Source organism: Petaurus breviceps, unplaced genomic scaffold (assembly GCF_028583685.1).
Source record: "Petaurus breviceps papuanus isolate PSGF00001 unplaced genomic scaffold, PetGlider_PUasm1.0 98, whole genome shotgun sequence".
Taxonomy (NCBI): domain Eukaryota; kingdom Metazoa; phylum Chordata; class Mammalia; order Diprotodontia; family Petauridae; genus Petaurus; species Petaurus breviceps.
In genome coordinates this window covers 8983500-8997849 of record NW_027187460.1, presented here as the reverse complement: position 1 = coordinate 8997849, position 14350 = coordinate 8983500, and the positions used below count along the sequence as shown (strand labels likewise).

Here is a 14350-nt window from a genome sequence, read left to right as displayed (position 1 = left end):
CATAGTAAATCCAGGAAGCTCACTGTCCATATTCAGCTTCTGTCACATATGTGTGTATGTGTATGCATATGTATATATGAGCATTTTCATCCATAATGCCACTATATAGCACATATACGTTTATGTACACATACACGATGTATACATCCACGTGTGTGTATAATGTATATGCATGTAGTTGCTGAGTCATTTCAGTTGTGTTAGACTCTGTGATCCCATTTTGGGGTTTTCTGAGCAAATATGGTGGAGAGTTTTGCCATTTCTTTCTCCAGATCATTTTATAGATGAGGAATTAAGGCAAATGGGTGAAGTGACTTGCCCAGGATCACACAGCTAGGAAGTATCAGAGTTCAGATTTGTACTCATGAAGATGAGTCTTCCTGATTCCAAGCCCAGTGTGCTACCTACAATGCCACCTAGCTCCCCCTGTACATATGCATACTACACACACATACACACACAGAGTATGTCTATGTATATGTAATCAATGACTCTACATCCATCCATCCATGTATGTATGTATGTATGTATGTATCTATCTATCTATCTATCTATCTATCTATCTATCTATCTATCTACAGTTCTAGAATCCACCTATATACCACAGTCTGGATAATAGGCATTCTTTGTCTAATTGTTTTTTTTTTCCCCTGTGGCTTAGATATCTAATAAGATCAAACTCTGTTGAGGGATTTTGGATCTCATTTAGGAAGTTCTGCAATGTCCTGGGCCATGATCCAATCAGAACAATGACATCTGCAAACGTGGGTACCTGGAAAGTCTTCCCATCTAGAGTGATTTCCTCATATTTGGATTCTATGCTGGATCTCCTCCATGACAGTGATGAACATCTTTTGAGTATGACTCTCTGTTTTACATCTTGCTTGATACTAATGATTAGAGTGTTATCAAACATAATTACCACTGTTACATCTTGAAAGAAATATATAATTTTTACATTATGCATGAGACACCTTGTTGGAGGTAAAGCAGTTAAGGTGGAGTTATGCTCTATCAAAGCAAAAGTTTATAGATACATACATATATATATATACATACATACACACATACATATATCTATATCTATCGATACATTACATACACATATACATAAGCAAAACTAATAAGCGTTGCGGGATTTCCTATTTGCTACACATTTTATTAAACTGTATGATTGTAAAGCTTTGATTTATAGTGAAATATTACTTGGAAAAGTCTTACTTTAGGAAGGATACTGACAAACTGAAGTGTGTCTAGAAGAGTGTAAACAAGGCAGTGAAAGGAATGGAGACTATAGCATAGAAATAATGACAGACAGAACCAAGGATAACCTTAAAAAGGGAAGGCTAAGTATGTGTGGCAGGGTGGAGCTTTTTGAAAGGAGATTTACCTTGCTTGGCACTGAAGGGCAAAACTAGCACCAATAGAAGGAAGTTACAGAAAAGTAGATTTTGTCACAGGATAATTTTTCTAAAATTTAGAGTCATTAAGGATTTAAGAGCGGTGCCTCAGTAAGTAGTTAAGTACTCTAATGGGCATTCATTTATTGTATCCCTTCCTGGAGTGGCTTGACACATGTCATTAATTAGAAAATGTGCTGGGAAAAGAAAAAGACAATTTCTAATGGGAACCATGCTGAGAGGGATAGCTAGCAGGTTATGGGATTGTAAAGACATACTAGGATCTCAAAAGGTTAGAATGATGGGTTAAAATTGCAAATATAAAATTCAATATGGCAACATGTAAAGTTCTCTATTTAGACTAATAAGAAAACAAAACAAAATTTTTAAAAATGATAGAAGTTTAGCTAGATAACAGTTTGTGTGAGAAGAATCCAAGCATTTTAGGGAACTATAAGGTAAACATGATTCAATAACAATACATGATAACTTCAAAAATGCATATTTTGCAGGTATGAGAAGCAGAGCTTTCACAAAGCAGGAAGTAATAGTCCCTCAGTATGCTGTCCTGGCCAGATAACATTTGGAACTGTGGTCAGTTCTGGGCACCACAATACTGGAAGGGTATTGAGGAATTGTGGTTTGTTAAGAGAAGAGTTACCATTAATAGTCAAGAACGGCAACAAACATTTATATAATGCCTACTATCTTCCAGGCATCCAGTTAAGCACTTTAAAAGCATTAACTCATTTTATCTTCACAATACCCCTGGAAGCCAAGTGCTACTATTATCCTCATTGTATAAATGAAGAAACTGAAGCAAAGAGAGGTTAAGCAACTTGCCCAGGGTCACACAAGCTAGTATGAATATGAGGCTGAATTTGAACTCAGGCCTTGGGTGCTCTATCCACTGAGCCACCATATATAATGAAGAAAATGAGATAATAAGCCTATAAAAGAGAGTAACAGGTGGGACACTAAGTACTTTCATATAGAAAAGGGATTCCACTTTTTTTTTTCTGTTTGACACCAAAAAGAACCAAGAACAATAAAGATAAGGTGTAAATAAAGGGATTTTGGCTCAATATATTAATAGGCAGAGCCAATTTGAAGAGAGAATAGGCTCCCTCTGAAGGTATTTGTTTTTGATTGTAGGAAGACTTTTAGGAGGAAGCTGGATTATACCTTATCTGGGATATGACTGAGGGGACAGAATCCCTTGTTTCCTTGAAGATTCAACTCAGGTGCTCCCTTTTATATGGGTCTTTCTTGATCTTCACCTCCCACCCCTCACTTCTTGGTATAGTTTCTATAAAAGGGTTACATTATCTATTTTGCATATTTCTATGTATGTTCATGTTTGTCTTCCCTATTAGACTATAAGCTCTTTGAGGATAGGGACCGTTTCATTTTTCACTTTGTTTTTCCAGGACCTAGAATAATAATCCATAGTAGGTACTTAATAGATGTTTATTAATTAGTTGATTGATTTAACAAAGGACTTACTAGAGGTATCAATACTTTGAACTAATGGTGTAGTGAGAAAAAGCATTGACTGGGGAGTCGGGAAATCTCAGTTTTAATCTTATTTCTGTTGCTAGCTCACTGTCTGGCCTTAGGAGTCACTTCTGCTCTCTTAGCCACAATTTCCATAATTAAGGATTGGATGAGATGATGTTCTTATGGTCTCTTGACCACATGATCTAATAGTTTGCAAATTCATGATTGCAGAATACATAATTTCTATTTACTTACATCTTGTCCAGCTGGACCTTGTGGACCTGGGAATCCAGGTAACCCTCGAGATCCCTGAGTAAAAGAAAAAATATACCCCCTCAAATATTTGGGAATACATAGATATATGCTTACATAATACATACATATACATATACATAAATATTCATGGATACACATTAGTATTTTATATATGAATATAAGAAAGATCTATCAGTCTGTGGAATCTGAAACATGAGGCTACTTTGTCCAAATTCTGTTCTACCAAACCACGACCTCCCATGATTCCATTTCTGTATTTCAGCCTTCTTAAACCTATTATTTGTTCTCATTGTTATCTTCAATCTATTCATATTTTAGTCCTTAAAGAGAAGAGAAGACAGTGTACTAGGGGATGTATGTACCACCTGAGAAGCTCTTCAACTCTGTGTGGTGTGTGGTCATGTAATTGAAAGGCAGTGGTTTGGATTTCCAAGAATTTCATGCTTTAATGCATCTTGAGGGGAACTAGAATTCAGTTTACTCTTTTCCCAAACTCAGCCCTATAAACCTATCACAAATAATTCCTTTGATTTCATCTCTTTCCTAGCAACATATATGAATATATGTACATGCATATATTTGTATATATACACCTATATACACATGCACATACATTCTCATACACATACATCCTGGTACTCAGGAGAACATTCAAAGATGTCAACTTTCAATAGTATCTGGGAAAATACTAAAAGAGTCATAATATAGTAACTGGCTCATTGAAAGGATCCTCATGGGGGATTAATGGGGAACCTTGGAAGAGGATCACATAAAATGAGGACTATATGGGTTGCAATCTACACTGATAGAAGCAATACTCAACCAAGCACTTGAACATATTCCCTACAGAAATCTAGCCACTATGCAAGAACATTATACTTACTGGTGGTCCTTTTTCTCCTGGTGGTCCAATGGGGCCCTAGAGATAAAAAGAACAAGATATTCCTTGAAATTAGGCTCAATATTCAACTATAGACAAGAAATTCAGTTTCACCAGAGATGGAGATTAGCACCCAGATGGCCTGGGTAAGGGGTAGAGGAAAGCAAAGAGAAGATAATGTACTGGGGGATGTTCGTACCACCTGAGCTCTTTAACTCTGTGTGGTGTGTGGCCTTGTAATTGAAAGGCAGTGTTGGGTTTCAAAGAATTTCATGCTTTAATGTGCCCCAAGTGGAGCTAGAATACGCATGAAATCGCTGACATCTCCCTTGGGTTTGGGCTGGCAGTGGGATCTTTCCCAAGAGGAAGCAAAATTTTGGGATAGATTAATGGCTGATTTGAATGAAGAATGTTCAATTGTTCACATTGAGACCTTGTGAATTGATTAGGATGAAAAAACATCTTACTCATCTTAACTTGGAGATAATGTGAGAGTATACCTGGGCAGCCTCTAGGCAGCTGAATTAGCAAGTGGGAGAGAAATACAATATAGCAACCAAGTCAACACAACTTTTACTGGAGTAAATCCTATTAGAATTTTCTTCAATTTAAAATCTTGATTTTCTCTCCAAGAGTAGTAATAACAAAAACAATAACAATGACTAATTTTTCCAGAAAATGTCAAGATTTGTCAAGTGCCTTCCATTATTGATTTTTGCTCAGACCTATGATTCAATGTTTGTAAGGAATTTCCAGTGTAGAAACTCCCTCCATCAATGAAAACCAGCAACTTGTTGATAACTCAAAATATATAAATAAATTTTGTAGGGCTGTCAAGGGGACACTGACAATTTAAGTGACTTACCAATATTCAGACAGCTAGGGTGTGTCAGAAGTAGGACTTAAAATAAGTCTTCTTGACCCAAAGGTCAAAACTCTGTCCTCTAAAGCATTTTGCTTCCAATGAACTCATTTCATAATTATCAAAATTTGATTCAACCTTTATTAAACATAGTATCCAGAAAATTGGCCCTGAAGTCAGGAAGACCAGAATTCCATTCCAGTCCCTGAAGCCGCCACCCAGAGTAAGGCACTTTAAGTACAGCTCTCTATGGTTAAGAATGGCAGAGAAGGTAGCAGCCTGTATTAATAAAGGGAGTTTCCTTACCTGGTAGTTCCTTGTATTAATTAAAATACAGACCTAGTGTTGATCTTTTCCATGCTAGGTATTGCTATAGGTATCATGAGTACAAAGGCAAAAAAGAAAGAAGTCTTTCTAGGATTGAGTGCATTTGATCCCTCACATTGAGTGGGGGTACAGTCTCTGTACACCCTCTAGGGAGAGAGACTATCTCAAAAACCAGAGCCAGATTTTTGTAAGACTACACAGACCTGGGCCCTGGGTTTCCTAAGAAATTACACAGCCTAAAACATTTCCCCCCTTCCCTTGCTGTCAATCAGCCTTAGGCCCTTCAGGAATTTTAGGAATTTCTTAGAGTGCTTTCCCCCTTCTTCACTTTGGCATTTGCCAAATAAGGATAGGTGCACTTGGACTGGCTATCCCCTATTTCCATATTCTTTGTCCTTTTCCCCACCCAGACTGTAAGCCTGCCTCCCAGCCACTGAGAGATAGTGGCAGGCTTCTTTGCTCCTTATCATTGCAGGAGATTTCGCGCTCAGATTGTAAACGGGCCTCCCAGCTAATGGGAGAAGGGACAACTGTGGGAGTGGGCTTGACTGTGTTAGGGTATATATTCTTGCTCTGTCTTCTGTAACACGAGGCATTCCACTGGTTTGTACTGGTGGAAGGGTTGCCCTCTTCTTGTGAGAACTGAATAAAATTTCCTGTTCTTTCCTCAAGACACCTCTGACTTTTAGTTTTTTGGGGGTGGGGATTTTTGGGGTCCCCATACCCCACACAACAGTCTAACCTTTGGATCTACTGTCCCAATTCTATTTTTTTTTTTTTTTGCCTTTTGGAGGGCAATTGGGGCTAAGTGACTTGCCCAAAGTCACTTGGCTAGTAAGTGTGTCAAGTGTCTGAGGCTGCATTTGAACTCAGGTCCTCCTGACTCCAGGGTCAGCTGCCCCTTACTGCCCCAATTCTTATTGATGCTGGCAAGCCAGGTCCCCACAGGGTAGCTCCCACATTTGCCCTTGGTATTTTAAGGGTTTATTCTAAGACTCTATGGTGAGGTCTTTTCTATAACTGTATAGCTCAAAAGTCCCCAGGGATTGGGAGTACCCCAGTAATTATCAGTTGATATCAATTAACCAGGGGGGGTATATTGTAAGAATAGTTTCTACCCCACTTTCCAGCCCCTCCCTCAAGCAACGGCACACTCTCCAAGTACCTACAGAATGCAGGGGAAAATGGGCTCAATCTTAGAACATATGATGTAATAAAATGGAGAATTCACAGCTCCTTGAAGATTTTGGCTGCAAGTACTATATTCTCCCTCTTCCCCCAGCATGGGGTCCTTATGATGTTTTCTTTAAGTACTGCATAGCTTTCTAGTGGGCTCCTGGTAAGACTCTGCAGTTTCCTTTGCTGAGTGTTATCTGGTTTGTCCTTGGCTTTCTATGTAGATAGACATTGCTGCCAGTCACTGTTATTTCTGGAGATACTGCTAAGACACTGATGAGAAGTCCAAATTTTTCAGATACCTCAAAGTGTCAAAGCTTTTCCTCTAGTCTGGCAGTTTGGAAAGGGGAGAGAGGGAAGATTCCAAGGCTCTTTCCCTCCCCTACCAACAAGTGAGTCCTCTTAGTGGCTTCACTAGAACTGCCTTCTCTTGACTTATTACTCACATTCTAGGATCCAACCTAGTGCTTTCCCCCTCAACTCCAACTACTGACCTCTATATCTCCCTTTAAGCTCCAATAAAAATCCCACCTTTTACTGGAAGACATCACCAACACCTCTTATTTCCAGTGCCTTCCCTCTTTTAATTATTTACTTCTTACCTTCTCTATTGCTCACTTTGTATATACTTGTTCACACATTGTTTCTCCCATTGAACTGTAAATTCCCTGAGGGCAGGGCCTGTTGTTTGCCTTATTTTTTTTATTATTCCCTGCACATATCTGGCATATAGTGGATGCTTAATAAATTGACTGATTGACTGGCTTCTTTTTTATAAAGTCTCACAAGGTATGACTGAGACTCTTCGATTAACCCCAACACTTTTCTTTTATAGCATCACTTCCTTTCATATGGCGGGTAGGAACATTTTATTCCTCAACTTGATAAATTAGGTTATTCAGATTTAGTTCAATATCTTTGACTGATTCAACAGATATGTCTCATTTGACAAAGTTATCAGGGTGTAGCATCTCATTAGTTAATAGCTACCATTTATGTAGTGCTTTAAATTTTAGAAGCATTTTTCAAATATCTCATTTTATCTATTATTGTCTCTATTTTGCAGATGAGGAAACTGAGATAAGTAGAGATTAAGTGACTTGCCCAAGATCACACAGCTAGTAAGTATCCAGAGACTAGACACTTCAATTGGGGTAAGGGTGATTGATTGGTTCAATCAACCCCACCCTTATATTCACAATAATCCTGTGAGTAAAATATTATAGTTACAGTTATAATTATTATATAAATAGCTATTATATATGCCCCCATTTTACAGATGAAGGTTTATTTACAGATGAAGATGCATTTTACAGAACTGAGGCTTAGAGGTGAAGTGACTTACTCATAATCATTCAATGAAACGGTCTATATATAATAACATATAATCATCAGATAACAGGATTTAGAAGGAGAAAATCTTAGAGGTAATACTGACATTCTGTTGTCATTTTCATTTCTGGAGAAGCATATTCTCTCATCACGAATACAGAGCCTTGTGCATACTAGCTACTTGCTAAATGTTTGTTGAATTAAATAGAAGATTATCCTGGATAGAACCCCACCATATGAGAATGTGCTGGAGAGTTGTAGTTGCCAAGGGTAAAGAGAAGACTCATACAAGTGAGATCCTTGATCCACTGAAATGTTCAAGTGAGTGTCAAAAGGTGGAGAGAGCAGTGGATTTAGACTAAGGAGAGCCTGAGTTAAAATCTCTCTCTCCTGTCAGTTCCTAATGGTTTGACCTTGGGAAAATCACTTCTGAAATCTCTGATATTTTTTGTCCTGTACTTCTGATTTTATCAGCATGGGAACTCCTTATATTAATAAGATTGTAACCCATCTATAGTCTACTAGATTGTATATGGAGCTGTTTGAGGTACAGGGAAATGAAATGATTTGCCAGAACATGGTCACACAGCTACTGAACATCCCAGGAAGGGTCTAAAGAGAGTTTTTTCTCAAACTAAGCCCAGAACTTTACCTACTATTGCACAATACCTTCAATTATGTCAATACAATTCCATTCAATAAAAGATTCTGGGCAGTCCCTTGTTGGGGGGTGGGGGAAGTGAGTGGGGGGCAACAGCTGTACCTTTTTCTATGTGTCATTCAGTAGGAGAAAAAAACCACTGGAATTAGAGTAAGAAGATATGAGTTCAAGTTCAGATGATCTCATTTACTAGCTTGGGCAAACAACTGCCCTTTTCCAATTTTCAGTCTCCTGTAAAAGGAAGGGGTTGGATTGGATAACCTTTAAGAGTCCTTTTAGTTCTAGAAAGTTTTAAAATGGCAATTCCATTCTTTGTTAGGAAGTTGCTTAGAATTTCCTTTTTTCAACACTCAATAGGTATTTCTTAAATGCCTACTATATGTCAGGTTATAAGCAGAAGTATAAGACAAGGCCTTTGCCTTTCAGGATCTTACAGATTTGTTAAAGATATGCCTGACAAGATAGATAACTATAGAGGGCCATCTAGGCTAAGTGATCAGTTCAGAAGAGAAGAAGTCAAAAGAAGAAACTCAGGTCTATTGATTCGTGCTTGGTGGCCCCGATATACTCTCAGATGCAAGTTTGGGGGAGATAATCTAGTTCAAAGAATCCAGTTCAAAGTAAAATGGTCTGGAAGGTCTTTATAAAGCAAGAAGGACTTGAGCTATTAAGAAGAAATAGTATGATATAGTAGGAAGAACATCAGGTTTGGACTCCAAGGAGTCTGAGACTTTTATTCAAGTCAATCCAATCCAATAAACATTTCTTAGACCTATACACTAAGTCTGGCATTATGTAAGTGCTAGACACACACACACACACACACACACACACACACAATTCCTGCCTTCAGGGAGTTTACATTTTATTGGAGGAAATCAAGTGAATAATGGGGTGGCTATAATCTCACTAGTTTTTTCCTTGAATTGTTGAGAGAACTAAATGAGATTATGGTTGAGAAAATACTTCTATAAACCATCAACTGAGATAAGTAGAGATTAAGTGACTTGCCCTAGAGATTAAGTGACTTGCCCAAGATCACACAGCTAGTAAGTATGCAGAGACTAGACACTTCAATTGGGGTAAGGGTGATTGATTGGTTCAATCAACCCCACCCTTATATTCACAATAATCCTGTGAGCAAAATATTATAGAAATAGTTATAGTTATAATATAATTATTATATAAATAGCTATTATATATTATATATGCCCCCATTTTACAGATGAAGGTTTATTTACAGATGAAGATGCATTTTACAGAACTGAGGCTTAGAGGTGAAGTGACTTACTCATAATCATTGCACAAATATGTACTACCATTAGGAATGGGAAGGATTTAGTGTGTTTTTGTGGGGTGGAGGAGTGAGACTCTAATTTTATCCATACTTCTGGCAAGATTATTCTGAAGCACTAATGGTTCAGACAATGAGATTAGAGGCAGCACTAAGATTAAAGGACTTTTTTGTTTGTTTTTAAGAAATGGTTTATAAATGGAAAGCAAGAAATCAAACAACTGTCTCAATAGGTATTACCCTCTAAGGTATAATGGGGCAGAGGTTGGCAGATAGAATCAATGCAATCTGGCTTCCTTCCCCACAGCAGAAACCACTAGCATCTGCAAAAAAGTCACTTGGAGAATTCTACAGTAAGGAGAAAAGGAGTGTCTTCAAACTAGGGACTGGTGGGAGAGAATGCACTGGAAATCCCCAAATCCTGCACTCAGGAGTTGCATGCAAAGTGTATCTTTCTATAATAATAATAGTTCATATTCTCATAGCACTTTCTAATTTAAAAGGTACTTTTTCTTTAAGAAAAAAAAAGTAACTTTGGAACATTAAGTGTCACAAATACCAATAATCCTTATTTTACAGATAAGGAAAATGAGGCTGGGGTAGGATAGGATGGGACTCTACCCACGATTTCACTGGTATAGGGAACCACTGGTGAGCAAACTATTTCAACAACTTCTTAGCAAATTTAGAATCTTATGGAGTTGCCTGGGGGTACTGAGAATTTAAGTGACTTGCCTATTGAGACCCAGCCAGTATGTGTTAGAGATGCTTTTGGGTCTTCTGCCTCCAGGCCTAAAGCTTTTCCTCTTAAACCAAAGTGTCTTTGCACTCTTCCCTTTCTTTTTCCTTTCCTTCCCCATCTCTCTCACCTTATCTAGCCTTTGAACCTTTTTTCTGTCTTAAATTCCTGGGACACAGAGGCTCAGGCCAGCAGCCAGAGAAAGGACATGTGGAAATCTGATAACCAAAGCCCAAGTTGAAATTCAGTAAAAGCAGTGGAAATATACCAAAACAAGATTAGATTTACAGCCTCTGGGGTGGACCTGGCAAATTGTTTTTCAGCTGGTCTCTTGTGGAGAGGAGTGTTCCAAAAGTGATTTACAGTAGTCTTTTCTTACTATGAGGTATGGTTATTTCCACCATTAATGAGACTAAGTTTTACACTAGATGAACCAAAGATAACCCAGATTAGGTTATGTGTGTATATATGTATATTTGTGTGTATGTGTGTGTGTGTATATGTACAAAACCACAGCATTTGATTTCACAGTGCCAGTACAGAAAGACTGTGTGGCACAATGGAAAGAGATAAAGTTGTATGTATAAGCAAGCATTTTTAACCTGGGGCCTCCAAGGGGTCCATGGGTAGATTTCAGGGAGTCCATGAACTTGGATGGAAAAATAATCATAACTTCATTTTCATCCATCCATCAATCATTGAAATATATTATTTCTTTGAATTATGAATTTAAAAACAAAACATTATTCTGAAAAGGAACCCGTGGGCTTCACCAAAAGGATCCTTCACACACACTCACACACACACACAAACACACACACACACACACACACACACTAAGAACACCTGATCCATAGTCAGGAGACTCAGATTTGGGCCCTAGTTCACATGGTGTGACATTTGGAAAGACACTTATGAGCACAGTATTTAGAGTGGAAAGGGTTATTAGAGGTTGTTGAGTCCAAACCCATTATTGTTTAGGCCAAGAGAGTGGAACAGAATTGTCCAAGTTCCCACATGTAGTGAATGATAGAGCTGGGACTCCAACCCACATCTTTTGACTCCAAATCTAAAGGCTTTCCAGTACATGGCATGCCTCCATTGCCTGGCAGCCCTAAAAATTAATAAACACTTGACCAAATAGATCTGCTTGCTGGCATTTAATCTCTTTGAAACTTAACTGTCTCATCTGTAAAAATGGGAACAGTCATTATGCCTATTAAGTCAAACCATTTTATAAACTTTAAATATCTATGAAAATGTAGCTATTGTCATGGCTCTTATGCAAAGAAGCCTTGCTTCCTTCCATTGCTCAGAGCCACCTTCTACCTAAGTCCTTCCCTTATTCTCCTGACTTTTGGTGCCTCCCCATGCAAATTACCTTGTGCTTATTTGTACATATACTTTATGCATATAGATATTCTTTTTCTAGAGAATGTAAGTTCCTTGAAGACTGTTGTCTTGTTTACTTTTGCCTCTGTACCCCCAGTGACTAGCACAGTGCCTGGTCACTAAGTAAATGCTTATTAAGCTATTCATTGCCAGGTCTGATGTGTGGTATGCTAAGGCACAGGGCCTTTAATGCACCAACTAGGTAGGGATGGCTATCCCTGATAGCCAAAAGATCCAGAGTACACAGAGTGGTCAATGCATGATTTGCCTTGGATAGATGAGTGACCTCCCTGTTTCTAGCTTCTTATTGACTTTCTGACTCAGCCCTTACATTTTCTGATCTCCTTGAGTCATTTAAGATTTGAGTCACAGAAGCTTAGATTAGGAAGTAACATCAGAGCTGACCTAGTCCCATGAATACCTCAATAGGCAACTTTACCATAACATCCCTGGACACTGGTCATCTTCTTAGTAACCTCTGGTAATAAGGAAACACATCAATTCCCAAGGCAATTCTTATTGTCATGATGTGGTTCACCCCTGCCCCCCCCCATATTGAGCTGAAGTCAAATTATTCAGTTTCAATCATTGTTTCTATTTCTGCCTTAAGGGACTAAGAATGAAAAAACAAAACAAAAACTGACCTTTCTTCTCTGTGGTAGTACGTCAAAACACCACCTCTTCCCCAATTTTCTTTTCCCAGCCTAAATGTCTTCAATTTCTTGAGATTTTGTTGGTCCTAAATTGACTCACCATTCCTAGAACCATAACACTAAGCTAGCCATGTCATGTTCCCTTGTAGTCCTAGCACCTGTATTTCCAGACTTTCCCTCCTCCTCCTGCTTCCTTATCATCCATTACTCAGATCAGTGGGAATACTGCCTGCCCAGTTGGGATGATGCTGCCCTCTGCTGGCCACCACAAAACTTGCTGCTGATGAAAGCTTCATTCATTTGGCTTCCTTCCTCAAACCCCTCTATACACCAGGCACTATTATGTCTGGATGTTATCTACCAGTCATGTCGAACAGTTCATAAGTCTATAGGCTTCAAGGTTGACAAAGTAATTTCTTCACAATACTCTATGCGTTAGGTAGTATGATTAGTATCTCACCTGTTCTACAGATAAAGAAACCATGCAGCTTAACACCAACTACTCCAATTCAAGACCTTCTCTGATACCCCAACTGTGGGCGATGTCTTCTCTGGAAAACACTTTGCATATATTTTGTATTTATTTATCTGTGAACATGTTGCTTCCCCTTCATACTAAGTAAATTTTTTGAGGAAAGGACTATTTTGATTTTCTTTGTATCTGTAGCATACAGAAATCTGAGATTTAGTAAGTACTCAACAAATGCTTGTTGAATGAACGAAAATTAAATGAATTAATCATGGGAAATGTTCGTTTTATTCCATAAATCAAAAATAAAATCAATTAATTAAGAATGAAATTAAGTGAATTGTTCAAGTTCACAAAGCTAGTAAGTGTCTGGGGGCATAACTTGATCCCATTGGGTCTTATGTCACAATTTGTTCTTTTTTCACTGTACAGGCTGCATTTCAGCACAAGGTGGTCAGGAATCATCTTGACTGAAAGGAACCTAAGAATAGCTCCAATGACTCTTAGAATGGAAAGAACTTCACAGGTCAACTATTCCAGACTCCTAGCCAATGCATGAGTCATTTCTATAGCATACCAGATGAATGAGCATTTGGCTGCTACTTTGACACCTCCAGTAACAGGTGACTCACTACCTCTTTTGAGCTCCAACAGCACTTTCTTTGTAGTTCTGTCTGTCTTTCTCTTCCTCTTCGTATATGTTTGTAGTTATATACTTACATATGTATATTATCTCTGTATATAATTATATTTATATATAGGTATTTTATTTTCTCTATATAATTATATATACATATGTATATATTATCTTTCTATATATTTTATTACATATACATATGTATATGCCATTCTCTCTATACAAGTATGTATATATGTGTGTGTGTGTATATATATATATATCTATATACACATACACAATTTTTTAAATGCATGAGTACAAGATCCAGTTCAAATAACATCCACTTCATGAAGCCTTCAGTGATTCCCCAGGTCAGAATTTATTTCTCCTAACTCAGACCTCACATAGTGCTTTGTTTGTACTTTTCTTAATGTATTACCAATATTCCATTTTGCATTTTAGTAATTTCTGTATTATTTTTCTTTCTTTGTCAATAAACTCAGGGGACAGTGTTGGCAACCCACTTATGCACATAATATTCACTTAATAAATGTTCTGTTGAATTGGATTGAATTTGAGATCTCATTGCTATATTGCTCTCTGGGGACAGGTAATAAATTTCATTTATCTCTGCATCTCCTCTGTTCTAATGCTTTACATGAGGCACTCTATGTAATAAATATAAGGAATAATGAATGAATGAATCAATGACAAACCATGTGAAGCAACACATATAACCAACAGAAATCATGGCATTGAGGGCACAATTG

General features: G+C 37.8%; 1 protein-coding gene across 1 annotated transcript in view; it reads right to left on the bottom strand.

Annotated features, from left to right (window-relative positions):
• The window catches only part of COL22A1 (collagen type XXII alpha 1 chain), a 630085-nt gene that overhangs the window by 109019 nt on the left and 506716 nt on the right, over positions 1 to 14350 (bottom strand). Inside the window, exons 42-43 of the mRNA XM_069081305.1 lie at positions 4060 to 4095; positions 3156 to 3209 (exon numbers count right to left, since the gene is read on the bottom strand). Coding sequence (XP_068937406.1) covers positions 3156 to 3209; positions 4060 to 4095 — 90 coding nt within the window. The remainder of the gene's footprint in view (positions 1 to 3155; positions 3210 to 4059; positions 4096 to 14350) is intronic.